At 38.5% G+C, this 18,847-nt stretch overlaps 1 protein-coding gene across 2 annotated transcripts in view; it reads left to right on the top strand.

Annotated features, from left to right (window-relative positions):
• Window positions 1–16,511, top strand: part of LOC122644565 (probable E3 ubiquitin-protein ligase ARI8) — a 40,996-nt gene extending 24,485 nt beyond the window's left edge. Inside the window, exons 2-3 of one of the 2 annotated variants that reach the window (XM_043837945.1) lie at window positions 3,561–4,836; window positions 16,302–16,511. In XM_043837945.1, the coding sequence (XP_043693880.1) occupies window positions 3,696–4,836; window positions 16,302–16,378 (1,218 nt within the window). In that variant the 5' untranslated portion in view covers window positions 3,561–3,695 and the 3' untranslated portion in view covers window positions 16,379–16,511. Of the gene's footprint in view, window positions 1–3,503; window positions 4,837–16,301 lie in introns of those variants that run through there. The other variant, XM_043837943.1, reaches the window with a different exon arrangement.
• The last annotated feature ends 2,336 nt before the right edge of the window (window positions 16,512–18,847 follow it).

The following is an 18,847-nucleotide window of genomic DNA, read 5'->3' as shown; positions in this document are numbered from 1 at the left end:
TATCTCTCTCTCTCTCTCTCTCTCTCAATTACCAAATCACTTCACCAGTATACGTCCTTGTTCCATAGTTGCTCTTGTAACTCATGGAAGAAACCTCTACTACTAAATGAACATATTGCAAAGAAAGAGAAAACAAGAGGGAAGAAGAATATACAAGAGGATTGATGGCTACAACATCAATCTCATGGACAAGACCTAAAAGAAGAAACAACCCCAAAAAGAAAAGCCTAAGGCAGCAAGCAAAGTTATAAAGCAAATCAATACAGTCAAGAGCAAATTAAGCACTCGTTCTTTGAGTAGAAAACCAATTTTCCAATGTCTTCAATGGTATCCTTTCTAAAGGTCTTAGCAACCCGGCCAAACCCCCTCTAACAGAGCAGAACTGGAAGGCTGTCAATTTGGGTAGCGCTCAATCAAGATCTCCCTCCATACATGTCTAGTGAATGATCAAGGCCCGCTTCTTCAGTTGAGTTGGTACGGGTTTGGTATCTGATATACACGAAAATATATTTGTATAGGTGTCAACACATCCATAAGGCTCTTTTGACCATATAGATTTGTGTGGGCCACCGTTCATTAATGCATCCATGGTATTATATCTTCCAATCCCTTCTCAAAGATAATTCAGAGTGACCGACCTTATCCAAGTCGGCTATGACAGCGAACTATCCTCCTTATTCCTGTTCCTGTTGTGCAGTTGGAAAGTGGGGACCATTGATCTATTTTTGATTGCCCATTCTCTTTGCCTTCGAGGGGTCTTGGGAGGAGAGAGTTTGAGGCTCAGTGGGTGGAGAGAGCATTCAATGGCGATCTGCTAGGAGGTATTGTCAAGCTAGCATTTTGCTATACTATTGACTACATTTGGGAAGAAAAAGAATTTTCAGATCTTTCGAAATAAGATTAACACCGTTCCAATCATTATTTGAAGCATTCGTTCAAATGCGGAGGAACACTATCGAGTTTTCATTTCTAAGGGATCAATAAAGATCCCTACGAATCAATACCTTATGGAGCAATGGGGAGTCCAACACATTTAGTTTGAGTTGGGGCCCACTCATAAGGCCTGTCTTTGTGTGTTTGAGGGGGTAACCCCTTGTTCTTTGTATATTATCTTAATTGACTTGTGATCATCTTTGAAATGATTTTATATGAGGAGTTGCATAAGCCTATGAGATGAAAATCATCTATTAGGCTCTAAAGATATGGTAATATAGATAGACAAAACAAAATTGTTTGAACCATTGATCGAACCGAAAACATCCTTTGTTTCAAAGAGAGCAGGGCGGGTTATTCACATCTCATTTGATGGTTTGAGGTGGTGGAGGAAAAGATAGCGATTAAGTAAGAACGTCCACATGTACTATCGAATGCCATATAGAGTTAATTTAGATAAAATAGGCATTTAGGTTGAAAAAAATGGAACACAAACTGAATTGAGTAAATCTAACCGAGTAAGGGCAAAGTTCAAGTTATGGAGTTGAACATTAGATCGGTTCAAGCCGAATCCAAAGTGGTTCATAATCAATTCAAACCATGTTAAGGGTGTCGATTTATAAACAGAATAAAAATGAAACCAAAATCAATTTGAATCGGATGGACTCATAAACTTATATGAGTCGTTGTGTACCACATTTTACATTATATGGTGCTCTGGGTGCGAGGTAAGCCAATGAGCCCGGATCCTCTCCAATGACATTTAACCACTAGAGACGATCTCCCACCATCCTTGGGGTGTGGGTTCCACCTCTGGGGTGTGGGGATCACACCCCATGGATGGTGGGAGATCGTCTCTAGTGGTTAAATGTCATTAGAGAGGATCTAGATTCGTAAGCCATTGGTATAACAAGAGTAGGCCCATGGAAGCTGTTGCTCAAAATTTTCTAAGAGTCAGAGTAGAACCATAACAAGGAGAACCCTTGAACCCATTTTCATCCTTCACTCTACAAATAATGTTTTTTATGTAGAAAAGACTATGGAAGGATGAGGAACGCCAATGTCCTCTCATTTGGGTTGTGTTGCCCTTAATTGGGTTTGTAGAAGTTTTCATTTCCGAAGGACCTCCTCAATATTGTAACTTGTCTTCTACCCTCTGAGGCCTAATATATTGCCCTGTCTACAGGGTTTTTCGTGTCCCAAAAAAAAAAAAAAAAAAAAAAAACTGTCCCTCAACAAAGAGGTTTTAATTCAAACTCTATTTCGAAACAAGTAAAAATTCCTGTCCCTCCATGTATGGGAATTAGTACAGATGCAAGCTTGGTAATGCGACTAATGGAATTTCCTACAATTCTAACTAAAGATCAACTTTATTACTGAATATCTAACCGAATACTACCAATGGAGTCTACTTTTAATAACTATGTTCATCATATGACTTGGAAGAAGTTAAATAAAAACCTTCGTAAGGTGATTATGGAAATATCAACTTGATTGTTCACAGTGCAATTATAGACTTCAACACTTTGCATTACAAAGAATTAAATAGGGAAAGGGGAACGGTGTTTGGTCTCGTGTAGTCTATGCCCAGACACAGATCCCTTGAAATGACCGTCCTACCTCCTTACAAATGAAAATATCGTCCTAGTCAATGCCCCTGTGCGTCCCCTCATTGGTCCACATGCTAGTGCAGGGGTCACGCATGCAGCGTTCTCCCCCATTAAATGTATAGCAAATTCATAAAAACAAAATGAGCAATAGATCTCCGATTGGTTCTGTAGTGCTTGCATTAGTGCGAGGACCAATGAGAGTACGCATATGAACATCAATATGAATGCCATTTTATTTCACTGGGGGTTGAGTTATAATTTCATGTGATATTGTGTCCGGGCACAAAAACCAAACAACAAGTTAACGTTCTTTTTCCCAAAACAAAAAGGGGGAGAATTATCTGTTCAATAGCGTGGCACATAAGTCAACAGGGGACCAATGAGAACGCTTGGAGAAACATCAACAGAGTAGGATTTGTGCCTTTCATCCGAAAACGGCATTTATTTTACAGGGAACTTTGTCTGGGCGTGGGAGCCACACTCCCAGAAACATATATATAGACGGCTACATGGAGTAATCCTTCCATCAAACTGACTCTAAATATGGAATTGAGGCGTGGAATACTGATTTGGTAATTGAGAGACGACCGTACGTGAGTGCGATAGAGAAAAAGAAAGAGATAGGTAAGACCGTAAGAGTAGAGAGTTAAGCGTCGTAGGAGACTAGAAGACTTTTAACTGCTCCTCAAGTTGTAGGAAGACTAGGAGAGAGTTAAACTGGTAAGGTCTATAAATAAAAGGAAATTAAGAGAGTTTTTTCTATCAATCTTACCATAAAAAACTAAGAGAGCTTCTGAAGTTATAAAATTACTAGGATTGCTTTCTCCGTAGGATACGATTTCCTACCAAAACCATCTCGATTTATTCCTCACTCAGTCTTCTCCATAGCTGTTCTTTTTGGTATTGTTTCTGTGTTTTTTTTTTCGAGCTTGAGGAATCCCTCGTCTTTGGTTTAGGAATATGGATTCAGATGATTATGTCTACGAGGATGGGAATTATAGGGATATGGATTCAGAGGATGATGTGTTTGGAGATGGTGATTCTCTTGATTATAATGTCAAGAAGTTGCAACCACAGCAGCAGCAGAACTACACCATATTGAGCGAGGAAGATATACGTCGACACCAAGAAGAAGATATTACAACGATATCTATGGTGCTTTCAATATCAAAAGCTTGGTCAAGTATCCTTATGCGCCACTATAATTGGAGTACCAGTAAAGTTCACGAAGCATGGTTTGCAGACGAGGAGAAAGTACGCAAAGCTGTTGGTTTACTAGAGCAACCAATCGTTGAAATCCCAGAAAAGGGTAAAGAAATTACTTGTGGAATCTGTTTTGAAATTAATTCTCTTAATAAGATGGCTGCCGCTATTTGTGGCCATCTCTTCTGTGTTTCATGTTGGGCAGGTTATATTAGCACATCAATTAATGATGGCCCAGGATGTTTGATGCTTCGATGTCCTGATCCATCGTGCAGTGTTGCTATCGATCAAGATTTCATCGATCGATTCGCTTCCAATGAAGAAAAGGAGAAGTTTTCGAGTTACTTTCTTAGATCTTATATCGAAACGAATAGGAAAACTAAATGGTGTCCTGCTCCAGGCTGTGAATATGCTGTAGAGTTTGAGGTTTGTAGTACTGGAAGCTCTGATGTTACTTGCAATTGTTCATATCACTTTTGCTGGACTTGTGGTGAGGAAGTTCACAGGCCCTTGGATTGTGACACTGTGACTAAGTGGATGTTGAAGAATAGTTCTGAAGCTGAAAATATGAATTGGCTATTAGCTAATTCGAAACAATGCCCTAAGTGCAAGCGGCAAATCCAAAAGAGTCAAGGCTGTGTGCATATGACATGCGCACCTCCATGTGGATATGAGTTTTGTTGGTTGTGCCTTGGTCCATGGTCGGAGCATGAGTATATTGAGGGAACAGGTGATTATTTTTCATGTAATAGTTATGCAATAGCAAAGCTTAAGGGAACTTATGATGAGGCTGAGATGAGACGTAAGATGGCTAAAAATTCTCTAGACAAATATACTCATTATTATGAACGATGGGTAAGCAACCAGTCGTCAGGGAAAAAGGCTTTGGAAGATTTAAACCAAATTCAAACAGAGAAGAAGCTTAAGGAACTGAGTCTCAAAGGACTATCTAAGATGGATCTTGAATTCATAACCGAGGCATGGTTTTTGATAATTGAATGCAGGCGAGTGTTGAAGTGGACTTATGCTTATGGATATTATATTCCTGAGCATGAAGAGGGTAAGAGAGAGTTCTTTGAGTACTTACAAGGTGCAGCAGAATCTGGATTAGAAAAGCTTCATCAATGTGTGGAGATGGAACTAAAGGAGCACCTCGAGGTTGATGGTCTAATTCCAGGCTTCCATGAATTCCTCACAAAGCTAATTGGATTAACCAAAGTGACGCGGAATTATTTTAAGAACTTGGTTGAAGCATTGGAGAATGGGCTCTCGGATGTCACTTGCGTTGGAGCAGGAAGAGCAGGAAAATTGAAGAGCTTGGGAGATGGTAAGGATACAGGTAGGGGGAGCCATAGAAGAACAATGAAATGCTTTGCTTGGTGTAATTTTGGTTGGTAACTATTGCGTGTTTTCAAAATTATACGTTATTTAATGATTCAGTGTAACTAAGTATTATTGAAACATTAATTACTTGTGTGTGTGTGTATGTGTGTAGTTTTTTTTTGGTTTTTGGAAAGTACTTTTGAGGTGTGCAAATATTTTAAGGCACACCCGTTGCAAAACATCGAAATCTATTTGAAGCAAGCAATATCATCTCAAGCCCCTTACATTCATTCGATCTATCACCTTCACACGAGAATTCAACATCCGCATCTCCTGCATCTTCATTGGTACATAGATTCATACTTTTATTCACTTGTCATCCTATTATATTTCATGTTGCTGACTCTCTGACAAGGAACGCTCTCTTGATTAGGTGTACAACAGTTTGGCCAAATTCCAATCCATAGATTTTAAAGTCATGCTCAACTCCTTTCATGTGTAATACATCTTAAATTTAATAAAGTATGCATCTTTCTACCCAAAAAAATAATAATAATAAGATTTGGTTGCAAGAAGCACCCAGATTCATACTATTGCAGATTCATATTTTCATGATCTGGACAACAAATTTCTTGTAGCCAGTGAAAAGTTCTAAAAGTGTGTTTTGGTTGATGAGTTCGTATGGCTTAAGATTTCGTTCCATTGTAATCGGATAAAAGGGTAATCTACTTCAGCAGTTGAATTCATCAATTTGGTGCAGTCTATTCTACCTAAGGATCAAAGTTTTTACACTTCCTTTTAAGTATTGTTTTAGCCATATATATGTGCATGTAATATAATCATAATAGATGGAAATTTATGGGAAAAAGATCTGTACTTGTTGGTGTTTTCTATGCTCTCTCACAGGGCACCATGAGATGATGTCTATGTCCCCTGGGTAGATACCCAGGCGTACTCACCCATTGGCTCAGACACTTGTGTGGAGACCATGTGATCTATTGCCCGAAATTTATATAGGATTTCTTTTTTAATTTTTAGCTCTTGATTCTGTTTCAGCACATTTGACTGTTCAGAGACATTTTTAGCACCTCCTAAATATAGGTTCTTAAGCAATTAGTACTTTTTCTATTTTCCACATCTCATCTCTCCTTCTTAAAATCATACCAGATTAGAAAGGATTACAAAAAACTACCGGTAAGATACATGCCTACAAGCCAAGTACTCTAGCTTATTGAAGTGTCTTAATCGTGGTGGACAAATGATTTGCATAACTTCTCTATTTGCTTGATCCTAGGCATCTTGGCATGTCCTAGCAGGAGATGTTCCGTATATCGTCCTCTTTGTGGAGAGCATCGTACGACTTGATTGGATTGTGAAGAAATCATGTGGAGTGGCATTAATTGCCGGAATGAGGACGACCAGGAGTGAGGACAATGGTCGTCGGGGTCTTCTCAACCTTAGTCAGTTGGCGTGGGGCTTCTTTGATTGCCGGAGTGAGAGGATCTTTATCAACTCGTTGGCTGCTCGGCCCAGTTCCCAGTTCCTCTAACAAAGGGGGTTGAAATGAACTCTCTATCCATGTCCAAACATTCTGTTCGGGTGGGATCCACCATCCCCCTATTAGAGAAACTGGGAAACTGGGCCGGTCAGCAAACTGGAAAAGATAATTTTCCGAGTGAGAGTGCCTTCAGTTGGCCGAATGGTAGCAAAGGTGTTTCTCTTTATGGAATTGGTTGAGGAAGTAGATGAGATGTGTTTGAATCTTTTTCTTGGAATACACTAATCAAGGTAGAATTGTATTTTTCAAAAAAATTAACCTGCAGATATCACTACTTAACAACCCTTGAATATTCGGTTTGGTGTTCTAAGCAGTGCTCGTTTCATCCAGATCTAGACCAAGTCTTGCCTTGATTCTGGAAATTGGCACTTGTACTGAATCTATTTTATTCTAAAATTTGAATCCTACACAGTTCGGTTCAGATCATGTACTCGATTTATACTATATGTATAGTATAGTATATTATACTTTTTTTTTTCGGTTACTACCATATTATACTATAATATAATAACATTATAAAATTTAATATTATTATTAGTAATATATATTATAATATATCAATATTATCTTATATTAATATACTAAATAGTATTTTAGTATTATATTATATTAATAAACTATAATATATTGATACTAAAATTCGGTTTGGTTTCGATTTTAACAGTCGGTCCTACGATGATCCAGAAAGTAACCAAGTTCCACAGGATCCCATTTTGGTTTTCGAAACCAATTTCAATCTGACACCTTTAATATTAAACACCCACATAAACTAGCCGGTTCCCGCATGTGTGACCCAATCACTAGTTCACTACCCCTTGTGCTACTACTGTTTCCAAAGCCAAAGGTATTTTTATATGGAAGACTTAGATGATTCGGTATTCAATGGATTTTTTTTTATTGCAATCAAGCATCTATTCATCAAAGCAATCAAAGCTTATAATTGTAGAATTACAAGAATCCATAAACCAAGAAATGGAATTAGGTCAAACTATTCTATTAATAATAGACAGGACTTTCCTAATTAGAAAATCAAGTAAATAATTAGTCTCTCTAAGAACAAAATGGAATTTTACGTTTTAGAAAATAAGTAGAAATATGGGGTTATGTTTAATTTTAACCACCGGTTGAACACGCAAAGGTACGGATGTGTGTCCTTCTTGTGATGTACACGCAGAACTCCTTACTATTTGTTTCCACTGGCCACCTGCTGGTCTAAAGATATAGACATAACTTCAAGCATCTGACTACACATCGCCAAAGTTTCACCCAATAGACTGGAGTTAGCTTTGCAGCAGGTCCACAAGCAAGGTAGGTAGGTCCATTACCGGCTGGCTCTGGACCGAAAAGACCAGTGCCAGCTAACTAGATAGGTTGAAGAAGCAAAGGAAAGCTGTTTGGTGGAACGTAAGCCCTATAAAAAAAAATTGGAGAGGTTGGTCATGGATCACTAGAAGATGAAACACAGGAATATCGGGATTGACAGTTTTGTATGATTGAAATAAGCCTAAACTCAACACGATTAGTAAATTCAAATTATAGTCTAACGCGGATTTCTTCAAATTGTTGTAGTATAGTATGTGGGTTTTTCAATAAAGACCCTGATGCTTGGGAAAAGTGAACCCGACTTTGAAGGTATATAAAGAGAAGGAAGAACACAAGAGCAAAAGCGGAACATTTTAGAGCCAGCCAACCAGCCATGGCAACGATTTCACAGGGTTTGCCCAGAAAAAACTGTTGGTTCTACTAAATTCGTGACACTCACAGAACCTAACCACACACACTCTTCCGCATTTCTCTTTTCTTCCACGTCAGCTTCAAGAGAAACAGCAGTAGGAGAAGAAGAAGGAAAGAAAAAGAAATAAAAAATAAAGGTATTGAATAAAAACATGGGCAAATTTGTTTTAAAAAAAACTAACCTGCTCACATCACTAATTAAAAGTCTAACCCTGTTAGTTTTTTTGCTAGATTTGATATTTTGGTACTCAGTGGGGTTGCATTAAAATAACGGGATAACTCAGGGGATGGCAATGATAATTTTCCTTTTTCATTTCTTGTAATGACTCAGGATCGGGCTCCTCTCCAACACGCCGGAGTTGGACGATGTCCAACACACCCCAAAAGGTAGAGATACGTGGCCAAGGTATCACCCAAATGGTAACGATTGATGCACACATCTGTGCATGGTGCACATGCGATGGAGAGAAGGATTTTCAGCTCGGATGTGCGTATCCATCCTCACCATTCGAGCGGCACCTCGGTCACATGTCGACCTTTGAGGGTGAAAAATTCATGTGTGGTAAAGGATTTAGTACTACCTATCCACAATATTTGAGCGCCATCCATCTTGCCAAATAGCAAAACTAAAAGACCATCCAACTTTTCTATATAGTAGATTCCAACTAGGATCTTTATCCCCTTCAGTTCCCTGCCCGACCCAGTTCCTCTAACAAGGGGGGGCTGAAATGAACACCCTACCCCTACTCGGGTGGGGTCCACCACCCCCTATTAGAGGAACTAGGGAACTGGAGGAGATAGTTTTCCTTCCAACTAGCTAGAGCCAGCTTTGATTAAGTTCTAGCCCAATTAAAGTAGATCATCAATTTAATAATAGGGTAAGAAGCGGATCAAGATGGATCTAATCCAGTTAAGATCCATTTCGATGGCCAATCCCAGACTCCCAGTTCCATAGTTAGTAAGTCCGCGTATTAATTGTCATATTTGACCGTATGAATCAATAATTTGAATCTTACTGTATTCTATCAAGTAGTATAATTTTATATGCGGCTCTAAAGAACATTGTATTAATTACCGTATTAATACATATTTATGAGTTTAAATTAAAAAATTAAAAATTAAAAAGCTAAAAGCTAAAAGCCTAAAAGCCGGTGAAGCCGGTGAGAAAACCCCCAAACCTAAAACCCGAAGACTCTCGTTCTAGCAAACCTAAAACCTAAAACCCCCAAGCCGGTGAGCACTCTGGTTCTTCGATCAACCTCGAAGACTCTAGTTCTTGTTCATATCCATCAAATCTAGGTATCTTTTATCCTTCTTTATCTCTCTCTTTGCCTGTGTTGTATTGATAAGATTTTTATATATAGATCTGCAATTCTTCACGAGCTAGGTTTTTTTTTATTTGTGTTAGTTGTTTTCGATTCATGGTGCAAGGTAATCCCTTTCTTCTTTTTCTTTTATTGGTATTTTTTTTTGTTTCTTTGCTTATGATCTTATTATTTTCTCGATTCTCTGCTTGGGGTTTATGTTAGTTTGGAATTTGGATTCATCAAAGCTGAAATACTTGGAAGAATCACTAAATTAAGTTTCTTTTGGGAGATGGATGTTTTTTTTTGGGGGGGGGGTGATTGAATTTGTCCCCCCTTTTTCATCTTCCCTTAATCAAACTATATGGATAACTGTTCTCATTTTTTTTATATTTTGGATTATAGATCTGAAAGTCTTCACAAACTATGTTTTTTTTATTATTTTATTTATGTTAGTTGTTTTTTATTCATGGTGCAGGGTAATCCCTTTCTTCTTTGTCTTCAATTGGTATTTTCTTTTGCTGCGTTGCTTATGACCTTATTATTTTCTCGATTCTCTACTGAGGGTTTATGTTAGTTTGGAATTTGGTTTCATCAATGCTGAAAGCCTGAAATACTTTGAAGAATCACTGAATTCTGTTTCTTTTGAGAGATGGGTGTTTTTTTTTGGGGGGAGGGGGGATTGATTGAATTTGTCCACCTTTTTCGTCTTCCCTTAGTCAGACTATATGGATAGATGTTCTCATTTTTAATTTTGGATTTGACGAGTCTATGCATATTTTTGTGTTGTATTTTGGTTAGGTTATCGATCTCTCTATCCAAATTGGTATGTTTCTGTATTTTATTAGGGTAATAAAATTCTATGTTAATGTCTTCTTATTTTGTTTTTTTTTTGGTAAAGATGTCTTCTTATTTTGTTTATTGATTATAAATGGTTCGGTGGTGCAACTATTTAATAGTTTTGGTGGTCATCTTGGTTTTAAGTGTTCATGAGAAATGATTTCAAATTGGAAAGCCATATTGGTTTTTTTTGTTTTTTCTTTTTTGGAATTGGTATTTGGCCTTTAGTAGACTAATTCCCCCAAGGCTCGTGCGTGACCTCACAACACACACGAACTGGGAGATACTGGGGCCCCCATGTTCACTAGGGAGTTTTCTCTAAGACGGGTGGCCCGATGTTCATTAGAATGCTCCTTGATTTTTACTAGGATAAACCCGTATTTTTGGTCCAATATTTATACAGAGCAATAATATTAATACATGTATTAAACATGTATTATATCATTGCCGTACAGTTTTATTATGTCAGATTTTTTAATACTATTGCCGCATAGGCCGATTAATTGCCATATGTATCCTTTCCGTATTATTGCCTCCCAGCCCAATCCATCCAAGTCGTCAGGTCCATGTGTGCGAGAGAAAAAAAGAAAGGAGATTTTATAGATTAAAAAAATCCTAGGAGGGTAGAAGAGTCATAGGATACTTAGAAGAGTTAACTGATTAGGTCTGTCGCATGGAAAAGTAGAAAACCTAGAAAACCTCTTTCCAAATTCGTAGGGGAGTAGGAGAGTAAACTAATAGGGTTTTTCTTTAAGGTCTTTTTCGCGATCCAATCTCATATAAAAAAACGATTTGTTCTTCTCTGTTTTTGAATTTGTCTTCTATTGGGGTAACAAGGGATTGATCAGTAATATTAATTCTATGATTTCTAGGGCGCTCCGGGTCTCGATATGGATTCGGAGGATATGTATGACGATGGAGATTATAGAGATACGAGAGGAAGAGGAAGAAGATGATGTGTATGAAGATGGTGATTATCTTGATTATAATGTCAAGAAGTTGCAACCACAGCAGTACTACACCATACTGAGCGAGGCAGATATAAGTCGACGCCAAGATGAATGTATCACAACGATATCTACTGTGCTTTCAATATCAAAAGCTTGGTCAAGTATCCTTATGCGCCACTATTGTAGCGCCCCCAAATCCGGGTGAGATATGGGTGCTGGCCCTCGCGGGCCGCCGTGTGATAACGATCGGTCTTCCATCTCACTTACATTTAATTCATTGGCAGCGGATAATCAATCACTCAAATATCATTGAATTGCAGTGGAAACTAAGCCTATATCACCTCAATGCACAACGGAAGTTATTCATTCTAAGTAATTCTGTCAATGACCGAAATCTAAAAAGAACTTCATTCACATAACCATAGTCTAAAAACCTCTTACTTAAGTCATCACACAACTTGTATCATCATAAAGCATTACATCCCATTCTATTCTTCAAATTACATTAATGCTATTGACCACCAACTATCACACTAAAACTCACCAATTGACTTGAATCATAAAAAGAAAAGAAATAACTCTAAGCGTTATTAAATCAAGGATCCACTACTCAGGAATTATCAAGTATTTTCCCCTAGCCTTCTTAACGCACTCCGTACAGTGACACTCCATGTGAGCCTGCTCTGCAACTGTAAAATATTGAGGGGTGAGCTCAACTAGCCCGTGAGAAGAATACAGTCATATTATGATGCAAGAAACATGGATGATAGAATCCGAACATATTATACATTTGATCATAGATATATAATCATGCATGGCATTTGAAAATAACACTAAAAACATGCTCAATGAAAATATAGTACATCTTTTAATTCTTAAGATAAATCATTTAATTAATTTGGTCTGGTCATTGTGAACTACCACTCGTACGTAGAAAGTGAGGTTGTCATAACTGCCATAAACTTAAGGTCTACTCCTGATTCCAGGCATCGTAACCCTGGGGAGGACCGCCATATCACTGAACAATGGATAGTCTACCCCTAGTTCCAGGCATCGTAACCCTGGGAGGGACTAATCTCATCGGTATATAAGGGATAGTCTACTTCTGATTCCGGGCATCGTAACCCCGGGAAGGGCTATCTCAGAATATACTATGTCTACTCCTGGTTCCGGGCATCGTAACCCCGGGGAGGACATCTGTCACACTAGGCATGATCTACTCCCGATTCCGGGCATCGTAACCCGGAAGGATCACACTCTAGCATCTCAGACACCTCATCCAAGTACCTAACCCCCTACTGGAAAGGGGTGGTAGTCACATGGGTTCTTTACCATTCCATTCCTTTCGTTTCATTTCCATGAGTCTAACATTTATTTCAATCTTTCATTCATGAAATTCATATTAGCCTTAAAATCTCATCATAAATAAGATCATCTATTTATATATCATTTAAAACATTCTAAGACATATAATATAATACATTTCACTTAAACATAAATCATGATGCAATGAAACATGATTAATCATAAAGTGCAATAAAACTCAATAATATGATGATATTCCACTCACATTGCACTGTGTCCGTTGGTTCTATGAAAACCCCTTTCTGTCTCGTTTCTTGTGAATTCGTCCACGTCACCTACATGGGTATCCTTCCTTAATTTAAAATCTAAACATTTTATTACTTCAATTTTAATGATTTAAAACATAGACAGTCCTAATTAATTTTTGGTTTTTTGGTTCATTATATATACTATCGACTTCCCCGATTTGACTTTGGTTCACCCAATCAAAGAACCATTATTTTGTTTGTTTACTTATAGTGCAGGATCGATAGAGAAGAAGGTTGAAAGGGGTAGCAACTCTCCTAGGTCCCTAGTAAGCAGTAGAGAAGCCCTTCAAGGTTTGCCCAAGGATTCATCAACGTTCATTAATGGAGTCTCCTCCAAAATAGAAATCAATATCATATTCTCTCTGTCTTCTCAATCCAATAGAATAGCCATTAACTAGCTATTGAGCTCACGAGATTACAAGAAGAATAGGAAAGATACATAAAATAATAACTAGATAAAGCAACTAACATAAAATAATTACTAGACATGCAATCAGCAATAACATAATAGGGAGTTAGATAGGAGCAGCAATAATATAATAGGAAGCTTAGTGCTGAGGTAGATGGGGCGTAAGCTTCTCATGGACCCTTCTGGAATGCCAACGCTATTTAGGATGGTTGTGCGACTCAAGTGTTCCTCTTATAACCATGGGGTATATGGAATAATCAGGGGTCTCTGGTTCAAACATGGATTCAAGTCGGAGATCGATTTAGCCTGTGCATAGCACGGAAGTTGGTCTGGATTATTGAGTATTATACATACAGGGTGCTAGGCTATATTCATTTAAAAATAGGGTATACTATTTAGGAATGGGATCACCACCACCCATCAATGACACCAACATATTAAATAATGGGGTGATGTAATCATCATCCAACAAACATTAAATGAAACCAATGTAAATATAACATAGTGAGGTCATGTAATACTATTCATCATAAATATATGTATAAAGTATTAGATTTGAAAAGTATCCACTACTAGCCTTATAATATATAAAATTAACAATTATGTTGAAACCAATACTATTCAAGAGGGAAAGCATTCGGTTGTCATAGGCTTGGTGACTTAGTCACCGCGGCTTGAGAAGATGACCGGAGTCATGACCAAGGTGAAAAGAATGGGAATAAAACTAGTGGGTTTATATATATTTGGTCCATTATGATCATATGGGCAGGGGTATTTCATGCTCAAGGTTGAGGACTACAGAGGCTAAGGATACCTGAAACGTTAACAGGTGATTTCGTCTTCCACGGCAAAGCTGGTTCTGGACGGTGGAGTCTTGCACCGCAGCTGCTACGTGGGCGACAACACCTCCTCTTTTTATTCCAAAAGCAACTCAGCTCCCTCAAATTCTTTTACACTTTGCCCCTATTCCACCTCTCACCTTCGTCTCTCTATTTTGTCTCACTTTCTCACAAACTACCTCTTCTTACCATCTCATTCTCACAATCCACTCTCTCTGCTAATGGCATGAAGATCATTCCCTTCCCTGCCTTAGCTTTATAAACTCTCTCTTACTCCTGTACGTTGGAGGGGGATGATGGAATTCGAAATGGGAAGTCAAGAAAGGATGCCCCGGCCATGATTTAAACGGCTAAGGTATTAATGCGAGTGCCAGTTGATTGAAGAAAATCAAAACAGAGGGATCCTACCCGCCGCCTACCTATCACATAATGCCGACGCAAACGGGAAAAAAATGAGGTGTAGAACTCGCGTGAATCCCGGATGACTTTGGTTCTGCAGAGAATTGGTTCAAAAATAGGGGTTTACTGTATAAAATGTATATTTACAAAGAATGGACAAGCATGGCAGAGATAATCATGCGTAGTGGTTGGAGAAGTTCTCTCAACGGAGAGGATCGTGGTTGCGAGATTCTCTCGACAGAAATATTGTTGAAGCTTTAAAGAAGAAGAAAATAATGAAGGGACACACCCATGTGACAACTACATGTGTAGATAAAGAGAAGTGTATTTAGATTTGGATGTTGAAGTTGATAATCTTGACTTTTGAACCATATTCATTAATATATCTATCTATTCAACTATTCAGCTACATGACCCATTCTCCCTTTTTGTTGAAAACCCTATTTGAATGTATTAAATATATATATCTATAATGCATTTATGTATATAAGAATATCTCGAAAACTAAAATTCAGGGTATCACAACTATCATTGGAGTATCAGTAAAGTTAACGATCTATGGTTTGTAGACGAGGAGAAATTACGGAAAACTGTTGGTTTATTAGAGAAACCAATTGTTGAAATTCCGGAAAAGGGTAAAGAACTTACCTGTGAAATCTGTTTTGAAATTTACTCTCTTCATATGATGGCTGCCCCTGTTTGTGGCCATCTCTTCTGTGTTTCATGTTGGACAGGTTATATTAGCACATCAATTAATGATGGCCATCAATGTTTGATGCTGCGATGTCCTGATCCATCCTGCAATGTTGCTATCGATCAAGATTTCATCGATCGGATTCGCTTCCGACGAAGAAAAGGAGAAATTTTCTCGTTACCTTGTTAGATCTTATATCGAAACGAACAGAAAGATTAAATGGTGTCCTTCTCCAGGTTGTGGATATGCTATAGAGTTTGAGGTTGGTAGTAGTGGAAGCTCTGATGTTACTTGTCGCTGTTCATATAGCTTTTGCTGGACTTGTACAGAGGAAGTTCACTGACCGGTGGACTGTGAAACCGTGGCTAAGTGGTTGTTGAAACATAGTTCTGAAGCTGAAAATATGAATTGGATATTAGCTTATACCAAACCTTGTCCCAAGTGCAAAAAGCCAATCGAGAAGAATCATGGGTGTATGCATATGACATGTAGACCTCCTTGTAAATTTGAGTTTTGTTGGTTATGTCTCGATGCATGGACAGTTCATGATGGATATTCGTCATGTAATAAATATCGCAAAATAGAGGTAGAAGATGAAGGTGAGAGGAAACGAAAGAATGCTAAAGCATATATGGAGAGATATGCACACTATTATGAACGATGGGCAAGCAACCAGTCGTCAAGGCAAAAGGCTCTGGCAGATTTACACCAAATGGAAGCTACCCAACTCGACAATCTGAAGGATAAACAGGCTGAAACTTCGTCGCAGCTCGAATTCATTACGGAGGCTTGGTTACAAATAATTGAATGTAGGCGGGTATTGAAGTGGACTTACGACTATGGATATTATCTTCCTGATTATGAATATGGTAAGAGACAGAGTACTTACAAGGCCAAGCTGAGTCTGGGTTAGAAAGGCTTCATTACTGTGCAGAGACAGAACTACAAGTTTACATTGAGGCTAATTAAAGCTCCGATTCCAGGCTTTGAAGAGTTCCGCATAAAACTTGTTGAACTTACCAACGTGACAAGGAATTACTTTGAGAACTTGGTCCAAGCATTGGAGAACGGACTCTCAGATGTTGATAGCCATGGCACATGCCAGCAGGAAAGGAAGCAGGAAAAGCTGGGGAGGTAGGTGAAGATGTTCTTCTCTAGTGATCAAAACTCTTGGTGCATTATATCACTCTCTTAAATCTAATTATGGTTGATATAAATATATTAGGGATTCTGTACTGATTTCTTTCTTGTATGTGCCATAAGATTGTAGTTAGCTGCTCCCCTGCTTTAAAGACACCAAAAAATTTTGCAATGTTACTGCTACCTGGGAGCTTGTATCCAAAGAAATTGAATAATTAACTTCCCCTTAGGGTTCAAAAATACCCTCATAGGTTATAATATTTTTCAAAATACCCTTTTTGATTTCATTTCTTTGGTTGCGAACTAGGTAGCAGGAACATGTGCGCAACACACGCAGCCCCTTTGAACTCACACAGGGGCACGCAAAATGACCGCCGCATCCCTGGTCATTTCCAGGGTTCTAGGGGGTGCAACTGTCATTTTGTGTGCCCCTGTGTTAGGGTGCAGGGGCAGCGTGCGCTGCGTGACCACATGGCATTCTCTTTCCCCAAGTATATATTAATTATGTTTGTCTTGTCAAGATTCAAGAGATCTCTATTGACCATAAATGTGCAGTGACACTCTGAGCTATTATATAAACCAATGGATTAAAATCCTCTCCAATTCCCCCATGGTGTAGGCGGTGTAGTTCCGTGTGGAGAGATTGACACTAGCAGGTGCGATATCCAATGGTTTGTGTTGCACCGCCCCGGTTTTTTTTTTCTTCTCGAGCTTGGAATTGTTGGATGTCACGCCTGCCAAGTCTCGACATCTCCACCCCGAACTGTACCGCACTACACTTTTAGGGAATTGGAGAGGATTGTTTTCCGTAAACCGATGTTAAAATTGCTTTAAGTTTTGTTTAAAAAAAATAAAAAAGGAAGAATGTGGAATTTTAATGAGGCATATTTGTAATTTAATTTGTTTAAGTATTTCGGCGCTAGAGCATTATCCTAATCAGATTGGCCATGGCCAATACTAATATCTAATTGAGACTATATCAAATAGGGAGAGGGCAAAATGGTACAAAAAATCTGATATCGATATTTTAAGGAGAAGACTTGCACATTTAACCGAGTGTCCCCCAACATTAGGCAGGTTGACTTAGCATTCTCGTATAATAAAAATAGTTGTTTTTATAGTCCAAGAATGAGAAATTTACCTAGTGCACAAGACTCCCGCGTTTAGCAGGGAGCTTCTTTGGAAACAGGGGTAAGGCAGTATACATTTGACCCTCCCCTGACCCTGCTAAACGTGGAAGCCTTGTGCACTGGGTACGGCCTTTTTTTAATGAGAATTTGACCTAGAATGCATTGTAGTAATGCATATCAAACACAGGATCTGGTTCGAACTCGTACACTCAGAATGCAAACTTGGCCATGCTACCAATGGAGTCTCCTACTTTTTGATAATCCAGACTGAAAGATTAACTCGATTATTGAACATCTAACCGAATGCTACCAATGGAATCTCTTTAAAAATAATATTTTCATCATATGAGTTGGAAGAAGTTAAATGAAAACCTTGGTAAGATGATTAATAGAAAGATCAACTTGATTAATTATAGAGCAGTTATAGATCAATGCTTTGCATAACAGAGAAGTATGTATGGAGAGATTAGATTTCTTTGACCGGGAGCACAGTGCGCGCTAGTACTATCATTTCACGAGGGCCTATGTCTGGGAGCGAGAACCATACTTCATTAAATATATAGCAAATGGTGGGAGTGTTTTTTGTGTGGCAGTGTGTCCCCTGAACTAGCACGTAGAAACATCAACAAGGATGGGATTTCCATTTTCATTGGGGGTAAGACAATCATTCACGGGATCCTATGTCTGGGCGCAGGAGCCAAACTCCCTGCTCTACCATAGGGATAAGGAACAATAACCCGTCGTGCAGCATGACGTGTATCTACGTCCAGACACAGCGGTGCGCGAAATGATTTACACATCCCTAGTCCTCTCTACCTTTCCAGGGGTGCGCTGGTCATATCGTGCATTGTGCGACCGGGTGACGTTTTTTATCCCAATTTATAAAATAAGCAAAGATGAATGTCCTCTCAGAACGTTTAACCTTTCTAACCAAAATGGAGCAATCCTTTCATCAATGGTCAGACTTACTCTAAATAGTAAATATGTGGAATACTGGGTAATTTAGAAATTTTCTTTTTTTTTTTGGAACTGGGTAATTTAGAGATTGAACGTTAAATGTGTGTGCAGAGTCAGAAAAAAAAAAGATTTTAAGGATTAAAAAGCAATTTGGCTCTCCTCCAAATGTGGCGGGAGCTAGAGGGTCCAGCCCAGCAAAAACGAGGGTGTT

The sequence above is a fragment of the Telopea speciosissima genome, chromosome 11 (genome assembly GCF_018873765.1).
Source record: "Telopea speciosissima isolate NSW1024214 ecotype Mountain lineage chromosome 11, Tspe_v1, whole genome shotgun sequence".
Taxonomy (NCBI): domain Eukaryota; kingdom Viridiplantae; phylum Streptophyta; class Magnoliopsida; order Proteales; family Proteaceae; genus Telopea; species Telopea speciosissima.
Note: the sequence above shows the minus strand (reverse complement) of the source record. Positions and strands in the feature narration are given on the sequence as shown.